A 27693-nucleotide genomic window follows, 5' to 3' on the forward strand; every position below is an offset into this window, starting at 1 on the left:
TACATGAGCATTCATTGACAGGGGCCAGGGAAACGGCAATGCCACGTGTCAGTCAAGCCTCTTTGTCCACATGCATGTAACTGACCCGTGCTTCTAGTACCTTCCATTTTCCTGGCAGATTTCAGGGAAAAAGTGCATTGGGCCCAAACAGTCAGTGAGATCCATAAGCTCTTTAATTTCTTATGTGCAAGAATATTCCATTCTATCGCGAAGAAAACAGGTCAACATGTACACACAAGCACAAATGCATACCTGCGTGTACACATGGATATACTGGAGAACACCCATTCCTCCTTTACACACACAGGGGATATCAATGAAATATAAGCATTTGCAATATCATCTTGAAGCACACACCTTAGTCCATGGTTAATGACGAAAGAAATGAAAGTTGAATTTGATGTGCTCAAGTAACACACTCACTGGTTCAGAAATAATGATAAAATTCCTTCAGAGAAGAGGATCCCAGACCTAGTGAGTGGGGTTCTTTCCTAGGCCACTGTAACCACCGTCTGGAGACTATAAAAGAAACCAAGCATCAAAATTTCTGTATGACTATTTTGTAATTACTGTGTAATGGTATCTCTGAGGCATATGCCTCTACCAGTCTTTGAAGGTACAGACCAAGTTCGCTGATCAGATTCAGCCAAGTAGACTAGCTGGCTCGATGAAGTATGAACAAATGAATGAAATAAAAAATAAAAAAAAGAACATGAAAGTTCTAGACAAACGGGAAAGAAAATGGCAATCTTGACAGCAGCAAGCCCGATCTAATCCCACCAGAAACCTGGTCAGCAAATAATGAATCAAAGGGTTAATCAGGAACTCTTAGTCTAAGCTCTTAGAATAGAACAAAATCCCAAAACATCACTTAAAGAGGTCTAGATAAGAAACAAGCATAAGAGTGGGAGAAGACAGGGCGGTCAGGGAGGTGGGTGGGGAAAGCAGAGACTTGAAATTTAACCACCAAGAAGTCTGGGACATGGCTTCAAAGGAGAAAACTCAGCTTCTGGATACTCTGCCTGAAGAGCTGATGTTCTCTCAAGCTTCTGCTTCACATCAGTCAGTGCCAGTACAGTCCACCAGCCGGAACATCATTAGCTGCGCCATGGCCCCTACTGTCTGCACCCCAAGTATTAGAACAAGAATAAGAAGACTGATCTGGCCTGTGTCTCTCAGTGGTAGGGGCGTCGTGTCACAACTGAAGGCTTATGGGTTCGATTCCCAGTCAGGGCACATATATAGATTGCGGGTGTGATTCCCAGTCCCAGAAAAATAAGAACCCAGTCTGGGTGTGTACAGAAGGCAACCAAGGTTTCTCTCTCACATCGATGTTTCTCTTTCTCTCCTCTCTCTTTAAAAGCAATGAAAAAATGACCTCAAGTAAGGATTTAAAAAAAAACAAAAACAAAAGAAATGAGAAGCCTTCAGGCTGGAGCTGATGCAAACCAAGGGAAGCACATGCATCTGGCAGGAGCTCATCACCAGGGGCCTTTGGACCCTCCAATGGGCTGTGCTGAGTTCACTCAGTCCACAGATAGGCCCCTGGCTACTGCTGTGGGCTGGGCCCATCGAGAGGTACTCAGAAAGTGAACGTAAAATGTGTCTGACCTATAAAGGTACGTTTTCTGGAGACAGGGTCTCTGGCCATGATTCTCAGCCAGGGACAATGGCAGGGTGGCAGCCAGCCCATACAGCACTCAGTACACATTCCAAAGGCGCCCCTTCCTCTGAGCAGCTGCAGCCTGACCCCGGTGGACCACTCCACAAGCAGAAGCTAGGCTGGAATCCAAACTCCTTGGGTCTAGCGTCCTTGTGCAGGATCCAGCCTGCCATATCATATCTGCTCCTTCGTGGACAGCCCTCTAGGGGGCCTTGGGGAATGCCTGGGGCACTTTCACCCCACTGTCACACTGACTAAAGGGGACTACGGCATTTAGTCGCTGGGGGCCAGGGGTGCTAACCACATATACAATCAAGAACTCTCCCACCCCAAATGCCAAAAACCCATCAGCCTGTGCTTTTCATCAGGTGCTCAGGTGCTCTCCTTCCCATAAAGTCCGAAAGGGTGGGTCACCACATGAGGGTCCAGGCAAAGAGGTTGGTAGCTACTTCCGAGCATCTCGACAGACATCAAGGCCACCTTAGAAGACCTGCTTGCTACCTGATGCTGAGCCAACATTTCTACTTAATTTGTATTTTTTTCAAATATTTTTAGTTTAAAGCTGCATCTCTACTTCTTCAGGAAACAGGACTCAAGGTCCTTGGCTAGTCACAGCAGATGACTCCCTTTCCCTCCAAACCCCTCCAGTAGTGTCCCGGAGGTCTCAGAGCCCTTGGAAACTGCAGATTTCATTTCCATGAAGCACCCTATAGAGTAAAGACAGTAAGTGCCAACTGGTTGAGAGAAGACATTGGGCTTAGAAAACAAAACACATCTCTGTGTTTAATGTACGGTGCCGAAGAGCCCTCTCTAGAGAGAGGCAATGTGCTGCAGACCTGCCATGAACCCAGGGAGGTGTCATACTGAAATGTCCCCCACTTTGCACACGTAACTTCAGTGGGGACCAGAGAGGGAGGAAACAGTGAGAGAAACCGGGCAAACAGCCTCCACAGCCCACTGCCAGAGCTCTCCTACTCAGGCCTTCAGAATCCAGGCTGAGTCAAACGTCCTATTCTGCCGGGCAAGGCAGATGATCAAAACTTGCCTCTGTGCAGCCTCCTGCATTCAGAATTTTGAAGACACTTCCGTAGCTTCATGACTTCCCAGTGTGCCAGGAGCAGCTCATTAGTTCTGGGAAAGCATTTCAATTTCCTTCTAGTTGTAGCCTCTCCTGCTCCCCCGACTTTGATGAGAAGACCTCTGCCCACTAAGGTTTCACTCCATTTGCCCAATCCTGAAAACTGGCTGAAAACAGGACTGTTTGATCCAATCACGAGCAAAAATCGGCTCTGAGGCCTTGCCCAGATGATAGGATCCCGTCAGATGCCAGTGTGAAGTCTCTAGGCTCATCCCTACTGTGTCTTTCCAGGCCAAGACAGAGAGCAGCAAGGGGACACATGCAATTCCATTAGACTCCTCAAGCTGAGTAGTGTTGCAACATAAGACCCTGCAAAAAAGGTTAATATGGCAAATCCTCTTCATCTCCAGCTGTGGTAGATTTACAAGAAGCAGGCACAATTCAACATTAAATGGTTACTAACTTTCAGAAGGGCTGGATGATAGGGAGGTTGAAAGCGGATCCCCAAGACACTAAGAAGAATGACTTCAAGGATATGCTCGCTCTCCATAATAAGTCTCAAAGGCGCCTTGACTTGTCACGGGCTCCACCCCAATGGACGGCAGGGACCCTAAAGACAGATCACTTGGATGAGTTTAACTAGCACTGCAGGTTCATGCAGTTCCACTCTGTGAAGCTGACCCAAATCAAAGGCCTGGAGGAACTTCACCCAGATCTGATTTTCCACAACCACTGGTGTCTGTCCACGTGGATCTCCACACAGAGAGGGAGGAAAGGGCTTCTGAAGAGCTGTCTAATGACTGCACCGCCCAGGAACACTGCACTAGGGCTGCCAACGAGTCCACGGAGCCCAACAGAGCCCGAGAGAGAATTCCCCGAGGACTGCCCAAACAGCAGCAGATCACCAGAGACGGGGGATGAAGAGGGATGCACACACAAAAAGAGAGGCAGAGTGAGATGGAAAGAGGCAAGTGAGAGAGACCAGGAGAGATGGGGGACTGAGAGAGGAGATGAGATGAGATGGGACCAGATAAGGAAGACATGTTGTTGGCCAAGCTGAGAAGTGCGGGTGAACTGTGACAAAGGAGGGGGAAAGGTTGCCATGGCAACACTGTGCCAAAAGCACAGGCTGTGTAAGGCTGTGAGAAGACACTTGCAGCCCCCAGTGTGAGGACCACCCCTGCCACTACTGCTCACCTGTGAGACTGTGCTGGGAGCACCCAATCTCGAGCTCTAGGACCTCAAACCAGAACCCAGTGCTCCAGGGCTGAAGGTCACATGAGCCCTTCTCCAACAGGCCAGAGAGATGGCGGAGGAGGCCTCCCCCAGGAGTTCTTGGTAGGCACATGGGAGTGGAATTATGGAGCAGAAAGAACATCTCACACAGCACAGGAAGTCCCTCTATAACTCCTCTGACCACTGATCACCAATCCTGTACTTGAATCTTTGCAGTGATGGGGAGAGAGCTCAGTCCATTCACGATTCCATGAGCCCATGTTACTATCACATCTACCACATATTCTGACTCTACCCCCCTGCTCTTCACCATGTACACACACCCCTTCTCTCCTCCTCACCCCCAACCCAATTTTCTAATTTTTCATGTCTATCTTATACTTTTTCCTTAACCACACATTTGTGTTTCCTTAATTTCTTTACAAATTTCCTTTTCCTCTGTGAAATCTCCTCGTCCAGCTTAAGGACAATCTGCTCTTTTCTAGTGTGGCTATTCCAACCCTGAGTTGATATCTATCTGAGCACCTTGAGAGCATCAAGGGTCCATGTGTGCTCAGTGACTGGAGAATCCACATCTAAACCCAAAGCGCTTTGTATTTTTCAATGTGATGAACAAAATATTCACAGTCTGGGCCAAAACATCCCACTATCAGGCACCCTGAGCACTTTAGCCATTTTTACTGTTTTCCAGGTAATAAAAATAACTAATATTCACTGAGGGCATGCAATGCATTAAGCACTATTGTAAGCATTTTACATGCATTCACTTAGCCTCTCTTCAAAGCAACTCCATGAGATAATTATTATTATCCCAATGTTAGATATAGAAACTGAGGGAAAGGAAGATCAAGAAGGTTGCCCAAGGTCCAGCAGCTGCCTATGGGGCTGAATCGGAATTCAAACTTGGTCTCACTATAGAACCTATTTTCTGGCCCACTCCAACTCTGTACCATTTCTGTATTGTGACATCTTTCAGGAACTTGATGGCTTTTCACATACATATGCCTTTCATCTACCATAAACCTACCATTTAATGGTGAAAGACTGAATGCTTTCTTCCTAAGAGTGGGAATGAGGCAAAAGGTCTGTTCTCACCATTCATATTCAACATCATAGTAGAAGTCCCTGCCAGTGCAATAAGGCAAGAAAAAGAAATAAAAGGCATACAGATTGAAAGGAAGAAATAAAACTGTCACTATTCATTGACATGACATAGAAAATCCCAAGGAATCTACCACAAAACTCTTAGAACTAATAAATGAGTTTAGTCAGGTTGCAAGATACAAGACTAAAACACAAAAATCAATGATATTTCAGTACACTAGCTATGAACAATTAGAAATTGAAATTCAATATACAGTATCATTTATAAGAGTACCGTAAAAGGAAATACCTAGGTATAAATCTGACCAAATAGGATATATATGCTGAAAACCACAAAACAATAGTAAAAGAAAGCAAAGATGACTTAAGTAAATAGATATTCCATGTTCGTAAAATAGAAGACAACATTAAAATGTCAATTTTCCCCAAATTGATTGATATATTCAATGCAATTCCAACCAAAAGCCCATCAGACTTTTTTGCAGATTTTAACAACTTGATTTTAAAATTTGTATATAAAGACAAAGGGACTAGAGTGACCAAAACAATTTTCAGAAAGAATAAAGTGGGAGGACACACAATACCTGATCTCAAGACCTAAGATAAGGCTATTATAATAAAGAGATTGTGATATTGGTGAATGGACACACACATAAACCAATGAGGCAGAATGGAGAATCCAAACATGGACCACCCAAATATGGTCCATTATTATTTTTTTTCTTTCACAAAATCACAAGGCAAGTCGATGGAGAAAAGTCAGTCTTCCCAATCCGTGATACTACAACAATCGACTATCCATATGAAAAAGAGCTGAACCTCAAACTCTACCCCACTCCTTATCCAAAAAGAACTCAAAACGGAGGGATCTATGTGGGCACAGCAAGGATATTCAAGACCCAATTATGAGATTATTAAAAATCTACATATGTTACACTGAAACATATAAAATGGAAGCACATAAAATGGGCCATGTGTTTCTCGTTTCCCAAGAAGATTTGAATCCCCTTGAGGGCAAATGTCTCCCTTAATGTGTAGGACAAGAGCTCCCCTACCAGAAAGAATACTAAGGTTGATGTGAGCAGACTGTGGGGAGGCCTGCTGAGGGTCTTCCGCACTGTAAAAGCTCCAGGTGAGCCTGGTCTACTGCAGAAGAGAGCAGAGACCTTCCCCCGACCACACCCAGGAGCTGCAGAGACATCTAGTGCACCCTCATCTGCCTTCGTCACCAAATGGCTCTGCCTCCCCTACCAGCTTGTGGTGGGTAATCAAGGAAACAGGAGTCCTGAGAGTCAGCTTGGTTGGAGATAACCAGCTGGGAGTGGCTAGCATATCCCTAACATCTCTAACTACAAAATGCTCCAATCTTCAAAATCATGTTTCACTGAGACAACTGCTTTAGTTTGAGAATACTTCAAGCTATTTTCTTTCTCCGGCCCCTGGAGGGAAAATACACTAGAGACAAGAAAGCAGAACAAAATACTAGAATGTACATGACCCAAAGAGGTTACGGAAGGCTGAACGGCATGTGCATGCTGACAGAGACAGCCCCAGTTGAATGGAGCTTGTCGCGCACTCCCCTTCAAGGCATGATTGCACTGACCCCATCCCAGATGCCAGAGGTGTTGCTGTTGATGACACAGGTTCAGACCCCAATTCCTCATCTTCCCCCTGAGCCCACTCCTTCTCCAAGGCTGCCTACCTCGGTCAGGGCCATCAACGGCCTCCCCGTTTTATGCGCTCTAAACCAGTCTCCATCCCTTCTAAGGCACTTTCCATAGAGGCAAAAGGAACAAAAAATAATAAAGAATTGTGGCCTGAAATACTTGAATCCAAAGTGCCACCTGTACTTCTCCAGCTTATAGAGCTTCTGCAAAAAATAACATCCAAAAAACAAAACAAAATGATATGAAAAGAGCCCAGATTGCCCAGCTTTGGCAGCAGCCCCCTAACTCTCTGGGTAATAGAAGCCTGGCAGGAATATCCTAACAGGGGCTGGTGCTGCCCAAGCCACTTGTCTGCTCTGTTTCCCAAAAAGCACATTAAAAACACATTTCCGGGTTTAATAGACTTATGGGCTGAAATGAATGTGTGAGAACTCTTATAAAGATGATAGAACCTGCTGGCCCAGCAAATGTTAAATTTTGCATAAGGAGACAGTATCCCTAACTCCTCAGTAGACACATAATGAATATTTCAAACAAAGAGCCCAGCAGCTGTTCTAAAGGCTCCCAATGAATTAAATAGGTTTTTTAATTACTGCCAGGATTAGCCTCCTCTTGTTTCCTCTCATTTTCTCCCCCTCCCTCACTTGTACATGAGAAACAAACCTTTCCAGACTAATCCCAGTCACGGAGCGATCAGGGTATGGGATTGGTCACCATATTGGTTAAAAAGTGTTCCCCCAAAATTCATGTCCACCCAGAACCTCAGAATGTGACCTTACTTGGAAACAGAGTTTTTGAAGGTGTAATTAGTTAAGATGCAGTCATACTGGATTAGGGTGGGGCCTCAATCCAATGACTACTGTCTTTATAAGAAAAAGGAGTGGGAGGTTCACACACATACACACACACACACACACACACACACACACACGCACACGCACGCACACACGGAAGAAGGCCAGGTGACAATGAAAACAGAGACTGGAATGATGAGGCTACACGCCAAGGAATGCTGGCAGCCACTACAGTTATGAGGGACAAAGAAGATCACTTCTCTAGAGCCTTCAGAGACAGCGTGGCCCCAGTGACACTCCGATTTCAGACTTCCAACCTCTGGAACTGTGAGAGTGTGAGTTTCTACACATATATAATATAAATCTCCCCCAAAGTTACCTGAGTCTGTCATTTCAGGTGATGGTGGCAGTGACAGCACTGGTAGGCAGCAGGTTATGCCTGCTCGCAGTCTTATAAGAGTAGACTTAAAATCATATGACTTTCTTTCTAGTTGTTCTGAGTATCTTTTCAGCTTCATTCAACTCTTTTCTATATTGCTTCCTCAGCATCCTCAGCCCATCTAGGTATGAGCCTAACAGATAAGGAGATAAAAATACAGCAAGAGAACCTAGAAGGTAGAAAGAAACCAAGAAAACCACGTTCTCTGGCCACCAGGTATTCCTTTCAGTTGATTACCATCCAGGGGAAGACAACTTTCAAAAAAATTGCTGAATACTGTTATGAGCTGAGTGATGTCCTTAAATACATGTTGAAGGCCTAATACCCAGGACCTCAGGAGTTAACTGTTTAGAGAGAGGATCTTTATAAAGAGGTAATCAGGTTAAAATGAGGTCTCTAGGGTGGGCTCTAATCCAATGTGACCGGCCAGAAGAGGCATTAGGACACAGGCAGGTGGCGGGAAGACCCTGTGAGGACACAGGGAGAAGACAGCCATCTGCAAGTCAAGGGGGGAGGCCTCGGGAGAAGCCAAACCTGCCAACACCTCGATCTCAGACGTCTAGTCCCCTGAGCCGTGAGAAAATACACGTCTGCTGTTTATGCCACTCGGCCTGCAGCACTTGGTTCCGGCAGCTGGACTAAACTCAAAGGAGTGCCGAAGTGCCTCTAGGCCTAGGCCTCATGAAGCACTCCGGAGTGACTGCCTAGCTTAGAGTAATCGGGGCTCAAAAAATAATCACAGTAATAAAGGGGCAAGTAAACAAGAAACATGCTATTTGAGTGCTTAAATATTAGCCAGGCAAAAATATAACACTCTTCAGAAGCAAAAGAATCTATAAAATGTATCCACCTAATAATGTTTCCATGAGCTGGGACACACTAACAGTCACTCAAGCCACCCACACAGTGCCGTGCTCAAGGTGGTATTTCGGTATTATATTTAACAGCCATGATGCTGAAGAGCTCCTGGTAATTATCATTACTGAACACTTTGCTCTTCATCTTTCAGCCAAATATTGTTGTATGAAAATGGGGCGCATTTAACAGCCTCAGTGCTACTGCCATGTACTGACAAGTTCGGTTCATTCCCAACCTTTTAATGAAGAAACCCAGGTTATACAAAGGAGGTAGCAATGCCAGGACCTGCCTGTGTTTCAGTCCCCAGACAGCACCTCTCAATTAGGCCAGGAGAAGAGTTTAAAATGTCCCTGAACTTACCAGTTATGGAGGGGAAAAAAAGAGTCTAATTGCTAAAACCACATGCCAAGACATAAATCTACAGGAATAACTGGAAAGTTAGTCTTTCATCTTTAGAGAGCTTACCAATAAAAAGTCAACATTACTAACGTGTCAGAGACTTCCCTAAACGCACCATTTTGGAGACCTCTTCATAAAGTAACCCCCAGAACTCCTCCTAGGAGCTACATCAGACTCTTGATCACAATTAAGTTTACCAAATGGTGCTGGGAATATCGGTGATGGAAGGAGCAGCTCCTTCGGGGAAGACTTGGGAAGGTAGAAAAGATGGAAGAAAACAGTGAGAGTCACAGGGGCCTTGGAGCTGTGGCACTAGGTCCCCCTTTGGTTCCCTAGGGTTAGGCCAAACCAAGGAATTTCAGTGCCAAGGAAATCTAGGGGCCGGGAATGGAGTGTGCGTGGTTGGTCTTACAGGAGGCTGTCTTCCAAGAAAGGATTTCATGCCACTCAGCCTGGCCGCCCTGCCGAAGCCCCACAGGTATACTGGAGTGTAATCCTCCAAAGGCCAACCTGTGTGAAAGTCTATCTACTGCAGAAACGGTCCCCAGTTCAAATGCAAACACACAAGCAGGAGGGAAACACTGCCAGTGGTGAGTAGCTCCACATCTGTCAGTTTCTCAAATCTTTTCCCAGGGGCACTTCCAGTAGGATGTTTACTGGGGAAAACAGGGAAAGGAATGGTTCCAAGTACAAGATTAAAAGAGGATAGTATTGTATGATATCTGGAGGAGAAATGATGGTGTGAGGAGGGAGAACGACATCAAAGAACACCTGGACTTCTTCATGGTTCCAAATGGCACAAGCCCTATAGGTGATAATCTGGGGACTCGGGCACTTGGGAATCTTAAGTTAGAAAAGACAAATTCCACCAAGATCAGTTCTATTTCCACAGGAGGATGCCACCCAGCGAATCAGTAACATAACCAATAAGGAACTTGAGTTTAGACTAAGATACAAACAGGTGTGGCTAATGGGCTGGTGATGGTAGTTTATCCAAATCTATCACCCACTTAACATTAGGTCTGCATCATTTTCATTTTATCAGCCATGGTTTCAAATCTGCCAGGCTGTGTAGGTACAATTATTACCACCAGGTGGATTCTCTGATTATGAAAGAAAAGGACATTAAGGAAACGCTGGTTTCTAAGCAGTTTCTCACAGCTCATGTTTTCCTGACTTAAGTACCCATTCACTTTTCCCCCCAACAAGCTTTGGAATGATTTAAGGAAAATAAATAGCCACTTCACCACTAAATAATTCCCTAAATTAAATCCACCTCTTTTTCTACTGGAAAAGAATGCCTATTCCTGTTTTTTTCACATTTACACAAAATTAGAGACAATTCTCCATCTGCCACGCTAATGGATCAATAAACAAAAACCCTCCCTCTTGAAGAGTGTCAGCTGCCTCTATCAAAACAAGCATATTGAAATAGGACAGTTAATTAGTAAAAGAATGGATTGATTCACTTTTTACTACCCTTCTGTAGCCAAAAAAAAGTGCTAGTGAGAATGAAAATGTCCAACTGAGCAGCTGAATGGGGGAGGTGGACATAGTGAAGTTTTAAGATCCAGGGGACCCTTGGGGTCTGGGGGCCGGCCACCTGAAGTGTGATGGAAGTCACAGACCTCTGTCTTCCAAAGACACTTTTTTTTTTTTTTTTTTTTTTGCATAAAATGTCAAGAGGTTCATCCTTTGGTGCTCATCTATGGATCCCAGATGCACAGAACCCTTGGTCTCACTTCTAGAATTTACTCAATAATATAACTGACCACAGAGATGTACATCTAAAAACACTCTCTGCCACATCATTTACAACAGCAAAAAAGTGGAACCAACCTAAAGGGCCATCGAGAGGGGACCAATTAGATACAATCATGGCCAGTAACAAGAACGGGATGAATTGATGAGTGTCTCAGAAAACAAAGGCCAAAAATGTGTGGTTAAGTGAAAAACACAAGGTGTACATCAAAGGGCCAAGTATCTCTGCAAAACATAACATTTCTGAAAGGACATAAAAGAAATCAGAAACAGTGTTTTTGTCTAAGATGGAAGCCTGGACCATAATAAGGAATTGGAGGTTGGAAGAAAAATTATTTCTTAATTTTTAATCTATGTTAACTACTTGTTCATTAAAAGAAAGCTAGTTGGAGATAAACAGTTGAGGAGAGAGAGGGAAAAGGTGAGAGAGAGACCAATCATTTTAGAACTTCTAGTCTAGCTAAGTCCCAAAATAGCCCCCGTCTTGAGAACAGCGATGACATAAAACATTTGGCACAGGGACATAAATAGGAAAGTATCTCATAAATGCTTGTCCCAGCTCAGGCTGCTGCCGCTACTCAAAGCAGCTGAAACTTCCTCCCACAGAGCAGCTTTTCTGGCTTGTCCTCTTGCCGGACCAATTATGGGACATTATAGCAGCAGTGCCAATATTATTTTTTAAAGGCTTATGTTGTTCACTAAATACCCATTAAGCCAATCTCCTTGCCCCGTTTACAGCAAGCTTAAGGGCAAATCCAGATGGTACAAATAATGCATATTCTGGCTTGATCTGCATGAGGCCAGTCATCAAATAGCCATCATCAGTGTTAGAGGCCTCAACTGCCTGACACCCCCAGGTGTGTCCAGGGGAGAAGAGAGACCTTTTCAAAGGTGGCTGGACTCTCCCTCTCTTGGCAAACCATCTTCAAACTGCCCCACAGGCTGCATTTGCTTTTATACCTAAACAGCCGCAGCAACCAGGGGTTGCTTGGCAACCTGGTAACGGGCTGTGTCTAGGTGTTCCTGAGCAGAGGAGAGGACTGCATCTCCCTCCCACGTGGCCCTGGCTCACCGCTTCACCCCGGGTGGCCAAGCAGATGCCGCAGTCTTGGGAAACTCTCCTGCACAGCCAACTGCCACTGGCCCTATATTCCCATGGCCCCTTTGGAAAAGGTCTGAGGAAGGGATAACCGCTCTTTACCTTTTCTGATTGACAGGCACTGAACCTCCCCGCTATGGCCTGAAGGTAAGGAGGGAAAAAAGTGAGATAGAATGAAATCTGGCCAACTTTTTCATTCTCAAGAAAGCTCAGAATCAGGACAGGAGTCGTCCAAGGGGCAAACAGGATTGCCACCACAGGACAGCCGGTGAGAAAGAACAGAGCCCTCTGTCCCTGCGTTCCCACACCTCGCTGTGAAAAGCGACGACCTTTACTGGGGGTGCTGGCCCCTCTTAGTCACCAGCCAGTTCTGGATGCTCCAGGAGAAGAATGGCAGACAACAACTAAGTCAGTCTGATTTACGTATGAATAGCACTTGTGATTGAAGGCAGGGGGCAGGTGTTTCGCGCTAAGCCCCTATTGCTTGAGCTCCTGTTAGATGAATTTTTATTTCCTGATTACAGCCCGCGTAGGAAGTCGTGGGAGGCAGTGAGGACCAGCCCAAGTGGAGAAGATATTCGAGTTCCCCATGAATAATTCATGCAGGACATAATCAGAACATAGAAAATTGAGAACTGGCTGCGGCATCGCTGTGACTTTTGTACGCTGACTGGCCCTGAGGTCTAGAGATCCCCTTAGCCTACATATGGTGAAACTATCTAATTGAAATGCCAGCTCGAAAACAGGGAAAGACTTCTCTTCCTCCCTGAAATCCCTCATGTGAAGGCAGGGCCAGTTTCTAGTCTGTTTCTCCCCTGTTCACTCAAGAGAGAGCTCCAAGCAGAGGAGGAGACACCCACTCTCAGCATCCTCTGCACAGTTTCAGGTCCTCAGTCCATGGTCTGCAAAGGAAGTGAGGAGGGTGAGGGGCAAACATTTCACAGCACCTGGGGCTTGCAGGTGAACCGTGGGACTTAAATTCAAAGGAAAAGAAAGGCAGCCCCCTCTCCTTACGCTAATAGGCCCTTAAATTAACCAAATGCCCTGAGTGAGAGATGACTGGGCAATGTGGGGGTGGGGGGTCACTGTCACAGTGAGTCTGGAAGGCAATGCCATCTTCCTAGCACACCTTCGCCTCCTGCTCAGTGGGCCACTGTCCAGTCTGCCCCTTCCCACGGAGGCGATTCGGGAATTGCTATCTAATTCTTCCCAAGGGACACATTCCCTCCAACTTACAAGGCATGACTTGGCCGTGAGTATTTTTAGGTTTTCTGGCTTCAAACTGAATCTGTAAGAGAAATGGCCATAGTTTCTCAGATGAATCAAAAAGATGAACATCACAGACATGGAAAGGGTCACTCAGGGTCCACCAGAGGCAGGGAAATAGAGGGACAAATGCCCATACACTCTAACAGAAATCAGCCTAATCCCAGCAGAGGGGTCTTTGTCCACTGTCCCAGATGGAAAGACAATCAAAAGGCACTGTTACCTCCTGTGCAGCAAGCAGGTGGTTTGGAGAATAAATGATAGGGAGGCCCCAGGGCCAGATGCCAGTTTAGCCCTGTGCAGAGTGGGGTAAGGCACTTGGAGAGACAGGACCCAGTCCCTGGCATTTCCCATCCTTCCTCCTGCCACCAGGCCCCAGTCTATGCTGTCTAGCTCAGCCCAGGGTCTGCAGCAGGGAGCTTGCCTGAAAGAAGCCCAGCTCTACCTATCCGGATGGAAAGTTCGCTCTCAGGGAAGAGCAGCCTGGGACCCTCGGCATCAGACTTCTTCATCAACGCAGGGTCCAAGTGCAGTGCCAGGGCCGTCTGGGGGTCTTCTGCTGCACCCTGAAACAAGAAGCAGTCACTGTAACACCTCTTCTACCTTCGTTCCCCAGACCCCTCCAGCACAGAGCTGTCCGGGCAGCTTGCCAATCTCTTCCAAGAGCACGGAGCCACCGGGCCAGTCCCTGGGACAGACAGAGCTGTCAGCAGGCTGTGTCATTAGGCAGAGGGCAAGCTTTCTGGTTGTAGAACTTCTCGGGTGATGAAAACAGCATCTGAGAGGTCACTGCTGATCCTAGAAATGGGAAAAATGCATCAAAACCCCATTCCGAGGGGCAAATAGCCCCAAAGACTCAGTCCCTGAACTGTCTGCCAAAAGGAGCCCAGGTTCACTCACACGGCAGCCTCGGTACAGGAAGCAAAGTCAACCTTTTTTAGCCATTCACCAGCTTAGTATCTCTCAAGAGACCAAAAGGGAAAGCGATGCAAATAGCAGCAGCTCAAAGGAGGGAACAGCGAGCATCGTGGAGGTCACAACACATGGGAGTTAGGTCCAGATGGCCTTCTAACAACCACGTCACCCTTCTGCTCTGTCACTAATTCGGCTCTTTTTACATTAACCAGGCAGAGTCTTAATTCCGATCCCCACATTTACTGAACAAATACTTATTGACCACCAATTTTGTGGATACTTGACAAACGAAACCAAACAAAGTCCCATCTCTTAGGTTCCGGTTAAGAGAAAATAGATGAATCCAGAACAAGGCTGTGAGCCTGTGCTCCCACGACATCAGCAGGAACCCCCCTGCCCCTGCTCACAGCTTACAAATGCACAGGATCTCGAGGGGAATGAGGAAGGGGGGTGACCCCACCCACACAAACACCTCCACTTTCATCAAAACACCTGGACACTAAGGGAAGGTGATCAGAATCACCTCGATAGGCCTAAAAACAGTGAATATTTTTTGAGAAGCAGGCGAACTGGTTCCAAACAGTAGTTTCCATTTAAAAATATGTGTCTCTAATATGGGAGAAGAGAGGGTGTATGATCCAGGCCCTGAAATGCAGCCACTTACAAGCAAACACTAAAACTGTTTTCTTGGGTAAGTTTCTTACATGACAGAATCTCACAATTATTATGCCTCGCTGTGTTTTACACCCCCACAGGGATCAGAAAGAGAACTGAATGACTCAGACATTTTATTTCATTATTTCTTCCCAACTAATTGTTACAAACAGAAACAGAAACCCTTGTTTCGTCTTCTCATTTGTCCAAGACACTGATGCTGTCCCAATCATTTATTTGCAATGTCCTCTGTAATGCATATAAGGGAAATGACAGCTCATTTAACTTTGTTTTAAAAGGGGAAAAAAGCCTCGCGACGCTCAGGTCCCTCTGTAAAATCCTAGGGGCCGCAGGATGTCACCTGCTCTATCACTGGGAGAAGCACAAAGAGGCAGCCTGTCACACTGTATCACGCTCAAGGTTGACACTACAGATGGACGGAATCCTGGGGACAGAAGGGACTTTAGGAAGGCCAGGCTCCCCCCATGCAGAAACCCCCTTTAAGTACCCCGAGTGACAGCTGGTGTCTGTGCCATGTGCCATATAGTCGCAGCTCTTTGTTGGTTTATGTGCTTTAATTATTTCTAATCCTACATCTCATGCTGACATCTGAGGAATCACTGCGGCAATAAAAGACGTGCTTCTCTATGAGAGCATGTCAGCTGATCTTCCTTCATCCTCCTTCTTTTTATAATGTGATCGATGCGTAACTGGGGGAAGGCTACGGGAAGAGAAGCACTTCATTACAGCAAAACGCAGCAGCATTAATGTGCTCAAAGCTGTTTATTTGACTAGAGCCATTTACTAAGAAGCAGCCTGGAGAGATACTGCTTTTAATTGACAACAGTGGTTTTCAGCTGTGGTAACTTTGCCCCCACCCCTGTCACCACTAGGGGACACCTGGCAACGGGCATTTTTCTATGGGGTGCAGGGGAGAGGGCGCTACTCTCATCCAATGGATAGAGACCAGGGAAGCTGCTAAACACCCTACAGTGCACAGGGCAGTCCCCCCAACAAATGACCGGCCGCATGTCAGCAGTGCTGAAGTTGAGAAGCCCTACTTTAGAAAGATTTAGGATGCTCAGGACCCCAAAACCCCTGTATCATTGGTAGGGCTGGGAGCTCACGGACCCTCTTTTTACTTATAAAGGTAAGACTTTTGTCACTCTAGGAAGCCTGCCAGCCTTCATGTTTTTGGCAAATTCTTATTAAGCATCAGAACTATTCCAAGTTCCGGAAATACAGAACAGCCCAGTCCCCGTCCCCATGAATCCTGTATTCTCCTTCCAAAGATAGACAATAAACAGACAACAAATTACAAATGAGAGCACCAGGTAGTGACAGCGCTAAGAAGAAAAATAAGCCATAGCCATAGCGATCTAGCTGTCCTAGTAGAAAAGTACTATGTTCTAGGTCCCAGCATTTCACATGCGCAGCTCATTACAAAATGAGGCAACGGAATGCTCCTTTGGGTAATATGCCAGGGGGGAGGACAGTGTTGGAGCAAACGTGAAAGTCAGGGGAAGAGCCACAGTGACTTCTGAGGACAGTGTTTAAGGCAAGGTACAGAACAACCATTCCCCTTCCTGCCACAGTCTTTTACCATTTTATCCATCTATGTTCTGTTGGTTGTTTTGCTTTATTTCAGTGCTGGTGTTGAGGGTATATTAAGGAAATCCCATCCCAACTCCACTTAGAAGCTGCCCTTTGAAAATCAAGACAAAAACCCAGCATCACCCCCTGGACCCACCCTCTCCTATGCGCTGGATCCCACGTTCAGCAGGGAGGGCCCAGCTGTGCAGTTAGGGGCTGCAGGGAGCATGTGGACAGATGCTATAGACAGCTACTGTACCCCACGGCTGGCAAAGCTCTCCCCACATACTCTGAGCCCTGGCCATGCTCGGCCAGCCTCCCAGGGCTCCATTCCAACTCCCTTCTGGGATTCCCAGCATGCCCACTCTGCACTCTCAACTGCTGATGAGGAAATCAGAGAACTGCGTCCCTTGATGTCAAGGAATCGTCAGTGGGATATGCCTCCACCTGCAGGAAACACCTGCAGGGCCAAGGTGGCTCTCACCCTGCACGGATGCCACCCCTCACTCTGTGGAGCCCCCTCTGTAGGTGGAGGGGCCACATTTCTTCACTGAAGCCTTAGACACACACGGACTTACCCTGTGCAGGAGTGACTGAGACCTCGGGGAGAAATCCCTTCTCTACATCCTCCTGCTGCTTTGCTGATGGCAGCTCACCCTTCTTTACTTGATATTATCACTTTCTTACATTTCTGGGGCTTTTTTTTTTTTTGACCTCTGCGAAGCTTCTCCATTCACACCACCTCACTCAACCCACACAGCCCCATGAGGACAGCAAGGCGAGAGCATGAACTCTTCCGGGGCGGATGTTTGACTAGCGCAAGCTTTCCTGACTTCCCCGGCAGCTCTCAGAGCCTGCCCAGCTGCCCCTGGGAGGGGTCTTGAGTCACTTTCTGCTCCCACCCTGGGGCTTTGGACAGTTCAGGGTGGCTGTGTCACCTTGCACCTCCCAAATGTCAAGGTGCCAGATATATAGGCTCCTTCCCAAGCTAGCCATCTCCCTTTCTTTCTGCACCACACCCTCCCCCAGGTCTTTTCCCCCCCTGCCCCCATCCATCCCCACCCACTCCTCCAAATCCAGCCAGTACAGCGAGGAGGCTGCTGGGAGGCACCAGGCCACACCCATCCGGGGCCGCGGAACTTGACATCATTGCCCTCTTGGGACAGGGAGTTTGGGGCAAGTCCCTGGGACTCAGAAGAAATTGAGCAATTTCTATCAGCTCTGGAAAGGCCATGCAGATGGGCAGGAGCTGGAGAATAATTAGCACCTCCCCAAAGGAAAGGGAAAGAGTGGAGAGAGAGGGGGAAAGATAGAGGAAATAAAGTGAGAGGGGGCGAAGGGGAAGGCGGAAGAGCAACCCAGAAATATGCCTTACAGGAAATCCAAAGGGCTCTTAAAATAACACCACATCTCTCTCGAAAAATCCAGTCTGGGTGCTTTCATCAGGGTTTGCTGCCCCAGGCACCAGGAGAAGGGCGGCTGGCTCCTGATGTGTCTGGAGTCACAAAAGGAAAAGCCTAGAACACAGCCAACAGGACACAGCCACATCCAGAAGTGGTCTACAATGGCAAAGGACAGCCCCATGCAAAGCGCAACCGAGTGAGTGCCATTAGATGACAAAGCTCTGCCGGCCCTGCGCCCCTAAATCTCAGGTGTTCACTCCTAATCCCAGCAGCAACCTCCTGTGTGTCCCCCTGGGCCACTTCTTCCCCCACTGGGATGCCGCTGCTCTCAGGGGAAGCAAAGCTGACCAACCCGGCGTGCACAGGGGACAGGCCTGACCTTCCCCTCGGCCGGGCACACCTCCTGTCATGCTCACTCCAGCCGGGGACCTCTGCGATCACTCTGAGCTTCCTGGGCCCCGTGGAGGGTAGTTTACTTAATTGAGGTCTGTTAGCAGGTCAAAATTCCCTGATGAAGGGCCAAGGGAAAGGTCAGAGGATTAATTGGTGTCCCCTGCCAGCCACAGCTAAAGCGAGGCCCAAGTACTCCTCAGTGGAGAAGGGAAGGAGGATTTCAAGAGCGGTCACATGCACACCCTACCCCCCACCCCCACCCCCCGCCACCCCCACTCCACCCAAAGCACTTAGAAACCTGGAGCCCTGGGAGGGCTTTGCCTCCCTCCTCCCTCCCCAACCACCCTCTGTGTCTCTCGCCATCCACACTTAACCCAGACACATGAGGTGACATTAAATAATTGATGCTGTTTTTATTACTGAAAAATTGCAATAATAATGACACTTGTAACACAATCTTAAATTATGCCACATAATGGAAAAAAAAATTAAATGTCGTCCCTTATCACCAGCCAGAATATGGATGAAGCTTACATAATAGATGACCTTCTGTCCCGGGGAGCCCGGCAGCGGCCTGCTGCCCAGAGCCAGGCTGGCTCAGGGTGACAGCGCCAGCCTCAAAGCCAACAGGAACACAGACACTGGGGGCCACAATCCTGCCTCCGGTCCTATCAGGCAGGTCACTGCCGTCTTCCTGGTCTCGATTTGCCTTACTATTCATGGATCATGGGTCAGAGCCAAAGGCCTAAAGACAAGGAGAATGACAATTCAAAGAACAAGGTCCCTACTGGTTTCTAAAGCACTGTTCACCCTGCCCAGCCTGGGGCACTAGGATGCCACTTCGAACTCTGCTTGAGTCCCTTTTCCCTACAACAATAGGACGGCGTCCAATCAGTGGCCAGCAAGACAAGCTTTCAAGCTTCTAACTGTTCCATACTTGACGCTTTTGAAACCCTGGCTGAAGAAGCCCAAGCTCCCTCCTCCAGGAAGCCTTCCTGGATAAAAAGCCAGCCTAGCCCAGATTAAGTGTGCTGCCCCGACATCCCACATGTTCTTCTATCACAACATTTGCAAAACTGCACAGGAGCTCTACATTTCCTTGGCTATCTCAAAACCATGAAGTTCTTAAAGCAGGAGCTGTGTCTGCGGCTCTCCTCTCAGGGCCCAGCACAGTGTCAGTGTTGAATAACTAATCGAATGGACTGGAATAAACAATATTACAAAACCTCCAAAATGATGCACAACATAACAAAGATCTGGTAAGCACAAAGTGTTTAGGCCTTGAGAAAGAAGGAAAAAGAGATTAGTGCAGAGAGGGAAAGAAAGGCTTTAAAAGTATTGACACTCTAGCTAATGACGAAAGGCGTGACTTTGGACCACCGCCAGCGTCTAGCCTCCTGATGATTGGACAGGACCCTCAACATCAGCCCCACGGCCGCATGAGGATGTGACTCTCAACCCAGAGGTTCTACCGCCATCTCCTTCATGACAGCAATGCTCCAAGTGGGGCAGCCCAGCTCACTCCCCTTGAAGGTGAGTTCTTCCCAACCTGAAGCCCATGTTCCCACCAAGGCCACATCTTCCAGCTCCCCTCTGCCCTCAGTCCCCTCCAAGACCTCAGCCGGAAGTTGCATGTAGAGGAAGTTAATTACAGACTCCTAGCTATATTTAAGCTGTCTCAGTATGCTATTACTCAAACGATCTCTTCAGGGACAAAATCTTTTCCTATTTCTGATACCAAATTACTATTTTTCATGAAGCCTATTTAATCCTATTAAACAGAATGTAAAGCACCACACAGCTCTGCAAAGATCAGCTCTGTGAGAGTTTGCAGAGGTGGCCCTCCAAAAGGCGTGCCAGGTAGCGGCTCCATGCTAGTGTTCCCGAGAGCCAGGTCTCCCACCAGCATGGCTGACGGACAGGGTGGCCTGGCAGACCGTCCCAACCAGCGCACTTTTTCTTGTAACTTATGTCTCCTTAAAACAATACAAACCTAAAGGAGAGCAAGTACTTAAGTATAAGGAGGTATTTTCTTTCTAATTGCCAATGATTATCCATCACTCTTCAGCTACGCCTAGATCTAGCCCTAGAATTCATTAAAATACACCCATATAATCCACTCTGAGCCTTTTCTGCATTTTCAACAGTTTGAGAACCGCCAGCTGATCTTTTTCAGGCAACTTTTTCTGACCTATGTTATCCTTTTGAAGGATACCAGATCCCCCTAGAAATCTTCTAAAAGTCAAGATTTCTCCTCATAGGAAAAAATGCATGTGTATCAAGCACTTCTAACTAGGTAAAAAAAAAAAATACCCCAAAAGCTCAGTGGCCTCAAACAACAACCAGTTATTACTGCTCCTAAGTCCACAGTCACCTGGAGGCTGCTGCACATCTGCCAAGGCTCCATTAATATTGCCTAGGATCACTTGCGCATCTGTGGTTAGTGCATGGCTCGTCTGGGGTTGGAGAGTCTAGGATGGTACAGGAACTCCACGCAGCCCTCCGTGGATCTAGCCTGCAAACCTCTGCTCTAGATTAAACTGACAAACTCTATCTCACTCGCCTTAATCACCGCTTCTCCAATGGGGACCCAGGGACACATTCTCAGCAGTCTGAAAGTTTTATATGAAAATTTTTAATTTTGTATTTTCAATTAAATGGTCATCTAAAGAAAATATAATATCAGCAATCTGAGTCACCACAGTGACCCCTTTTTAACCAAAGCCTACTGCTCAATTTCAGTGCCTTTGTTTGCATTTGTGTTCACTGTGGAGGCGGTACCAAGGAGTGTGGTACCTTAGGTACATTAGGCCTCAATGATTGAGGGCTAATTGTTGAGGGGCAGACTCAATAGATGGATATGTTTGGGCCAAGCTGGGGCCAGTGACTTAATGGAGCCCTGTGGGGGTGAGGGAGGTTCCCAAGCACTTCTGGCACAACCGTGGGAGACCTGACTCCATCCAGCAGCATTCGTGGGACAGACTCGCCATGACCCAGAGGAGCTGACAGGGGCAGTTGGCACCACTGGCACTCACAACTGCTGACTATTTTTAGCCAAAGAACATCTGCCAGAGCACAAAAATGTGGCTGGTTTCGATTTATGGATTTTGGTGTTTTGATATGAATGGAAAAGTGACTGTCAGAGAGCCAAAAGCATAAGGCCTAGCGTATACCTAACTTTGGGCATGTGCATATTTATGCTTATAAATGAGTAGGTAATGGTGCAGTAAAAGTAGCTCAAGTCAAAACTGGGAATGCGTGGGTTTTATTTCCTTTAAAATAAATACATATGTTAGTCTAATAGGAAAACACTGGCCTACGGCCTGAAATAATGGATTTTCCTCCTCTGGTATTCCCCTCCCTATCAATTGCCATTTAAGATATCACTAATTTATGCCCTGGCTGGTGTGGCTCAGCGGACTGAGCACCAGCCTGTGAACTGAAAGGCTGCCAGTTCAATTCCCGTTCAGGGCACATGCTTGGGTTGCAGGCCAGGCTCCCGGTTGAGGGCCTTGTAAGAGGCAACCAGTATCTCTCACACACGGATGTTTCTCTCACTCTCTTTCTCCCTCCCTTCTCCTCTAAAAGTTAATAAATAAAATATTTTTAAAAAACAAAAGTAAAACCTTTTAAAAAAAGGTAAATGGAAATCAGGCATGTGATGTTGACCACAGAAATCTTCATTGCCCGTAGCATTTTAAAAAAATAAAAATAAAATAGATTATTGCCAACTCTGCCTTCACATTGCACACAAACACTGAAAACTGAACAGTGATCTAACAATTGTTTTTCTCTGCTCAAAAAAATGGAAACCGTTTAAGTCAGTATTCTCTGTGCCTCCTACAGTCAAAGCAATATCCACCTCTGTATGGACAAAAATCTCCTTGATGACTCCTTCTGTCAATTTCCCAGAGTTCTCTGCTCCGTGAGATGTCTCCAGAACAAGGATTCCACACACAAAGATGGAAGCTCTGGGGAAGTCCATACACAAAAAAGTAAAGGCTCTGAGAAATCCCATAGCAAGAAACAGGTTTTGTTTAATCCTACATTTCCCATTCTGATTTGGCCACATGTAAAAGCTATCAATATCCAGCAGATGAGGCTTTAGGGAATAGTGAGTGCTAGGCGGGATTCTCTTCTGTGCCCAGTACTCAGAACAGTCAGCAAAACAGTTCTCCTTACACTGGAACATGATCATAGTTTATCCAGGAAAATAAAAAGGGTGCCTAGAGTACCCTGACCTCAATTATCTACCACTCGCACAAATAAAAGTCTGCTTATCATCCTTAAAGATAAGTCAGTAGGATTTATTGTGTGTGTTTCTCCCCTAAGAGTCACACCAGCTTTGAAAACCAAGAAAGGAATTACTTGATTAAAACCCACCCTTCCTTTTACCACAAAATAATAATAATAATAATAATAACCCCATCTTTCTATGGTCAGTGCTGGCAAAGAGATCTTGATAACAGCAGTGCTGAGGGGAAACCAGTCTTTATAGCTTTGACAACCATAACATGATTTTTACTGACTCCAGGAAAAGTAAGAGAGACAGCAAAAGAGGCATCCATAAGACAGTCATAACCCACAACTCTCCTCCCATAAACCTCTGGTGCAGAATCAGAGTACTGCAACAATGCAACCCCAGATCCAGGGTGAGACCAGGCAGAGGAGATGGACTGGGTGGAGAGAAGCACCCTTGGCACTGACCCCCATGTTACAGAAAACAACTCCGCTTACACAAACCCTCCTGTCTATACCATGCTCAGCTTCTAGTGTGCCTCCTCTTGTATCGTTGCATTTGACTGTCAGTATCTTCTTGTGATGTAGACCAGTAAGTAGCATCAATGCTCCTCTTGTAAGCTGAACAGTTTCCCGCCCCTAAAATTCCTATGTTGAAGTTATAACCCCCAGGACCTCAGAATGAGTCTCTATTTGAAGACAGGCTCTTCAGAGAGGTAACTGAGTGAAAGTGAAGTTGTTGAGATGCGATCTAATTTAAAATCACTGATGGTCTCATAAGAAGATGACCACCTGCAAGCAGGGAGAGAGGCCTGGAACAGGTAGATCCTCCCTCACCACTCTCGGATAGAACCAACCCTGCCGACACCTTGAACTTGGGCTCCTAGCTTCCAGAACCGCAGGGCAATAAATTTCTATTGTTTAAAACACCTGTTTGTGGTACCCCACTACAGCAGCCCTAGCAGATTAACATACCCATCCATTTTACACTTGAGGAAACTAAGTTGTAAAAGTCAATGTCTTGCTTATTAACATCACACCATTAATCGGAGGTATACGCAGAATTTGTACCCAGAATTTATGACCCCAAATTTCACAAATCTTCCCAACATCATGCTGTGGTCAACCAGCAATGTGCTAAGGCAATGTAGGCCTCTCAGAGGAACCCCACCAATATCAATCTAAGGGGCGTGTGTACACAGTGGACATGAAGTTGTGTGTCCCTGTCTTCAGAGGAGAGCGCTGTCTGAGCAGGGTGTTCACATAGAGGCGTGTCAGCATCCTTGTCTCTCAGGTCCTGGCAGAATCCCACAGATCTGCAGCTACAAACCTCCACTTTTTCTCACATCACCTGTGCAGAGATGGGAACTAATGCAAGATTCTAGGGGTAATGGCCCAACCTGAAAACCAGGTCTCCGGGCTACAAGAGAAAACCTGGGATGGTTACTAATGATGCTGAAGATGGCCTAACGTGAGAAGTAGACACAGAGAGGCTGGCCATCAGAAGGGCCAGAGGTCCCCTCGGAGCCATGCTGGGAGCGCTGAGTCATCAGGTGTCATCCAAGCAATCAGCGTCGAGGGGATCAGAGAGACAAAGACCAACTCCAGCAGACCAGGAGACAAAGACTGCAGCAGGGTGGACATGGCAAGATGACTTCAGTGCTTCTCCCCTAAACCATTTCAGGCAAAGTGTGGCTAGGCCCTCAGTTCCCCGGAGAAAGGCCTGGACGGAGAGGGAGCGGAGGCAGGGCGCTGCGGCGCCCTGGGGTGCTGGGAGGACTTCACAGTACAGCCACTGCATCTCACATTCACAGTCAACGTCCTGAGCCTCTCGCCCCTGCTCACAGCCTGCTCAGCAGCCTCCCGTCCCCACGGGGCCTTGACCATGAGGATCTGAAACCTCAAACGGTGACTGAAAATAGTCCTTGTGCCTCCTGATGAAGGGCTACCCGCCAGGCTGAGACACAGCTTTCTAAACAGAAGTACTGATCGGGGCACAGAGCCCTACAGGAGCCACTGGGAAAGGCAGCAAATCAAAGGAGGGCGGGGAGGGAGAGAGCTAGACGCTTCAGATGAGAGTGGAAATCCCTGTGCGGTTTTTACACAAAGGAAATAGTGTGCAAATGACATGCAAACCCCTTCAAAAGAGAAGCTATGGCTTTGAAGAACATATTTGATTTTTTTATAACGGGGTTTTATCCAAGACATCACTCTGCTTGATGCAGAATTAATTATTCAACTTATCTGGGCTTGATGAGGAGTTGGCAGCAGAGGAGGTATTGAAGCAGCTGGCTTCTAAGAACTGTTTTTCTCCTTCCTGTCGTTGGTATGTGGGGGCCGACATCTTCCCCTTTCTCGCTTCTCTAAAGCCTAAATTCCAAAGCCGACCGCCACGGTGAGGAATACAGCATACCTATATGAGGTTTCTGTTGCTGCCAAGCAAACTCCCACAAATTCACAGCAGAAAGCAACAGTCATTTCTTATCCTGCAGTTTCCACAGTTCCAGAAACCAGGGGTGGGATACATGGTCCTCGGTCCTTCGCTCAAGGCCTCACCGGGCTGTGATCTCACCTGAGGCTCAGGACCCTATGCCAAGTGCACTGGTTGTTGGCAGAATTCAGTTTTTTGCAGACAAGGACTGAAGTCTCCCTTTTCTTGCTGGCTGCCAGCAGGGGACTGCTCAGCTAGTGGAGGCCACCCTCAGGCCCTTGAAATGTACGCTGACTAAGACAATTCGTAGCACTGCTCTTGGCTTTTTGAAGGCCAGCAGGAGACACTGCCTTGCTTCAAATCCCTCTGACTTCAAGAAGGGCCCAGTTCCCCTGTAAAGGGTTTACCTCATTAGGTCAGGCCCACCAGCATAATCTTCCTGTTAATGACCTTGAAATCAGCTCACAGATAACCTGAGCAGTAACCTAACGGGAGGGAAACCCCATTGTGGGAGGTGTTTCTATGGCAGGTACACCAGGGGATGCAGCTCTCTGGGGCCTTCTCAGAATTTACCGCGACGCCTGCAATACAAACTGTCGGTGTCACCTTGAGACTCCTAGGGTCCAAATGATCCCTTAGATGGCTAAACCAGGAGTCCTTTGTCACGGACAAGATGCAGTGTTCCACCAGTTCTCAGTAGCACAAGTTTTCCATCGAAGCCCCAACCTCAAAGAACAAATCCAATGTCTTCTGACTCACAGCAAATCTTGGTAAGGGGTGGGCGTCCCAGCAGCCAGGCAGGAGCTTCAACTTGGCCACCACGCGAGAGAGACCTGCGGTGGCCTCAGGGCCAACTGATCCATCGGGAACAGGAAATGCTGTGCCTGACAGCCTGATTTGGGGGCCCCTGAAAATGTTTAAATTTATTTTACAATCAGAAGAAAACTATGAGTAATAATGAATACATAATAATGAATCCAGCCTGGGTTACATTCATCTTTATACTCACATAGTTGTAAAATGTAATTTTTTATCTTTTTTTGGTGGAGGAAGGGGCCCACAAAAACAAAAGCTCGTACAGCCCACAAAAGTCCACAGTTGCGCCTGGCGGTGGTGCCGCGTCAAGGTGCACATCGCTGTTCCCTGTCCAGCTCCATGGCAAGTCCAGCAGACACCGGGCCCGTCTCAGAAAGGAGTCAGGCAAGCCTGAGGTGCTACAAGCCGGCCTTTGGACCAGCTGAACTGAGAGTGCTAAGTGACATGTCAGGAGAGTACCGAGGCCACTGAAGGACAGTGCTGATCTGCTAATTAGCCTGATGGGAACAAATGAGCCCGAAGTTATAAACACAGGGCTCATAAGGCCACCCTGGGTGCCTGGATGAGCCACTTAAGTAGCATCTGAGTCCATGGTGATGGCGGGCTCCTAATTCCCATCCACCACCTCACAGCTGGGGGTGTATGGCCTCCAGGGGGATGGAAGGATATAAATGAAGCCATTAAAATCCTTCTCAAATGCCAGAAAATGGGCATAAAACTATTATCAATAATGTCAATAGGCTCATCATCCCATAAAGAAAAAGAGAAAGAAGAAATTGAGCGTGTCACTTGGTTTTCAGAGGTAAGTATTAGGGAGAAAATGCCAGGGCATGAGGATGAAAGGGGAGTAGAAAAATGCCAACAAAAGTCAGGGGAAAGAAAAGGATGGAGAGATGCTGAGATGATGGAAGTACAGGGAAGAGAGAGAGGCTTAATAGGTGGGTGAGAAAACAAAATGAATGCCAACAGAAAGATCAGAGAGACCCGAGGTGTCGTGCCACCCCAAGAGCTGTGAAGCCAGGACAGAAAGGAAGGTTGGGTAATAACATCCTTCATCCACTGTTTGTAAAACAAGGAGATTCACACTGGATAGTCCCTAAGGCTTGTTCCACACCCAGCCTTCAATAAATCTATAAACTTCTCATTCCAACCAAAGGGATGATGTGTCCACAGGTACCTGGGAGAGGTAAACTAATTTAGGAGAGAAAAAGCACAAGCATCGCTTCCCAAACTAGAAAGGTAATCCATCACAGAAGGCGCCAACAGCCAGAGAGCGCCCTTTGCACAGAACACAAACCCACCAGAGGCAAAGGTACTGATTGCTTTTCTCCATCGTGCAGCCGCAAGTGCGACAACTTATTCCCACTGTACACCTTCAGAGCGGATGCAGGCGGCCAGCAAATCAGCCTCAAATTAGCCAGAGGGCCGAGAGGGCCCAGAGGGCCGGCCAAGTCCTTGCCAGGACTTGCAGGATTAGTGAGGGAGCTTGAGGCCAGGATTCACTGCCCCGGACCACACATCTAAGGAGAGGACTTTCCTCTGCCCACTGGGTTCTTTCCCACCCTCAGTTCTTGCTGCTGCTGCTGCCACATGAGCAACTAATATCTAGCAGACCCCCCCTCCCCATCCTCCTCCCTGTGGCATCATCTCTCACCTGACCTGTAACATCGTCCTGTGTACAGGCTCAGGAACAAGGACAAAGATCAGTGTGCTCCCCTGGGGGCCGGGAAACATTTGGATTTGGTCGTAGGAGCAAATGCATATCCGAAAAATGGGCTGTTGCCCAAGAAATCCCATAAGCTAAGAGGCAAGCTGGAAGGGAAGGTGTCTGTCATTGAACTGAGAGGCGTGCCCTGTGACGGTAAATACCGAGAGTCCAGGGCTC

The 27693-nt window shown here is 47.2% G+C and overlaps 1 protein-coding gene across 3 annotated transcripts in view; it reads right to left on the reverse strand.

Moving 5' to 3' along the window:
• Positions 1-27693, reverse strand: part of SLC39A11 (solute carrier family 39 member 11) — a 250970-nt gene that overhangs the window by 154068 nt on the left and 69209 nt on the right. For 2 of the 3 annotated variants that reach the window (XM_054573113.1, XM_054573110.1), the window contains one exon: positions 13789-13930. In XM_054573113.1, coding sequence (XP_054429088.1) covers positions 13789-13930 — 142 coding nt within the window. The remainder of the gene's footprint in view (positions 1-13788; positions 13931-27693) is intronic. The other variant, XM_054573111.1, reaches the window with a different exon arrangement.

Source organism: Pteronotus mesoamericanus, unplaced genomic scaffold (genome assembly GCF_021234165.1).
Source record: "Pteronotus mesoamericanus isolate MK-2021 breed Mesoamerican mustached bat unplaced genomic scaffold, CSHL_Meso_final contig_246, whole genome shotgun sequence".
Lineage (NCBI taxonomy): Eukaryota > Metazoa > Chordata > Mammalia > Chiroptera > Mormoopidae > Pteronotus > Pteronotus mesoamericanus.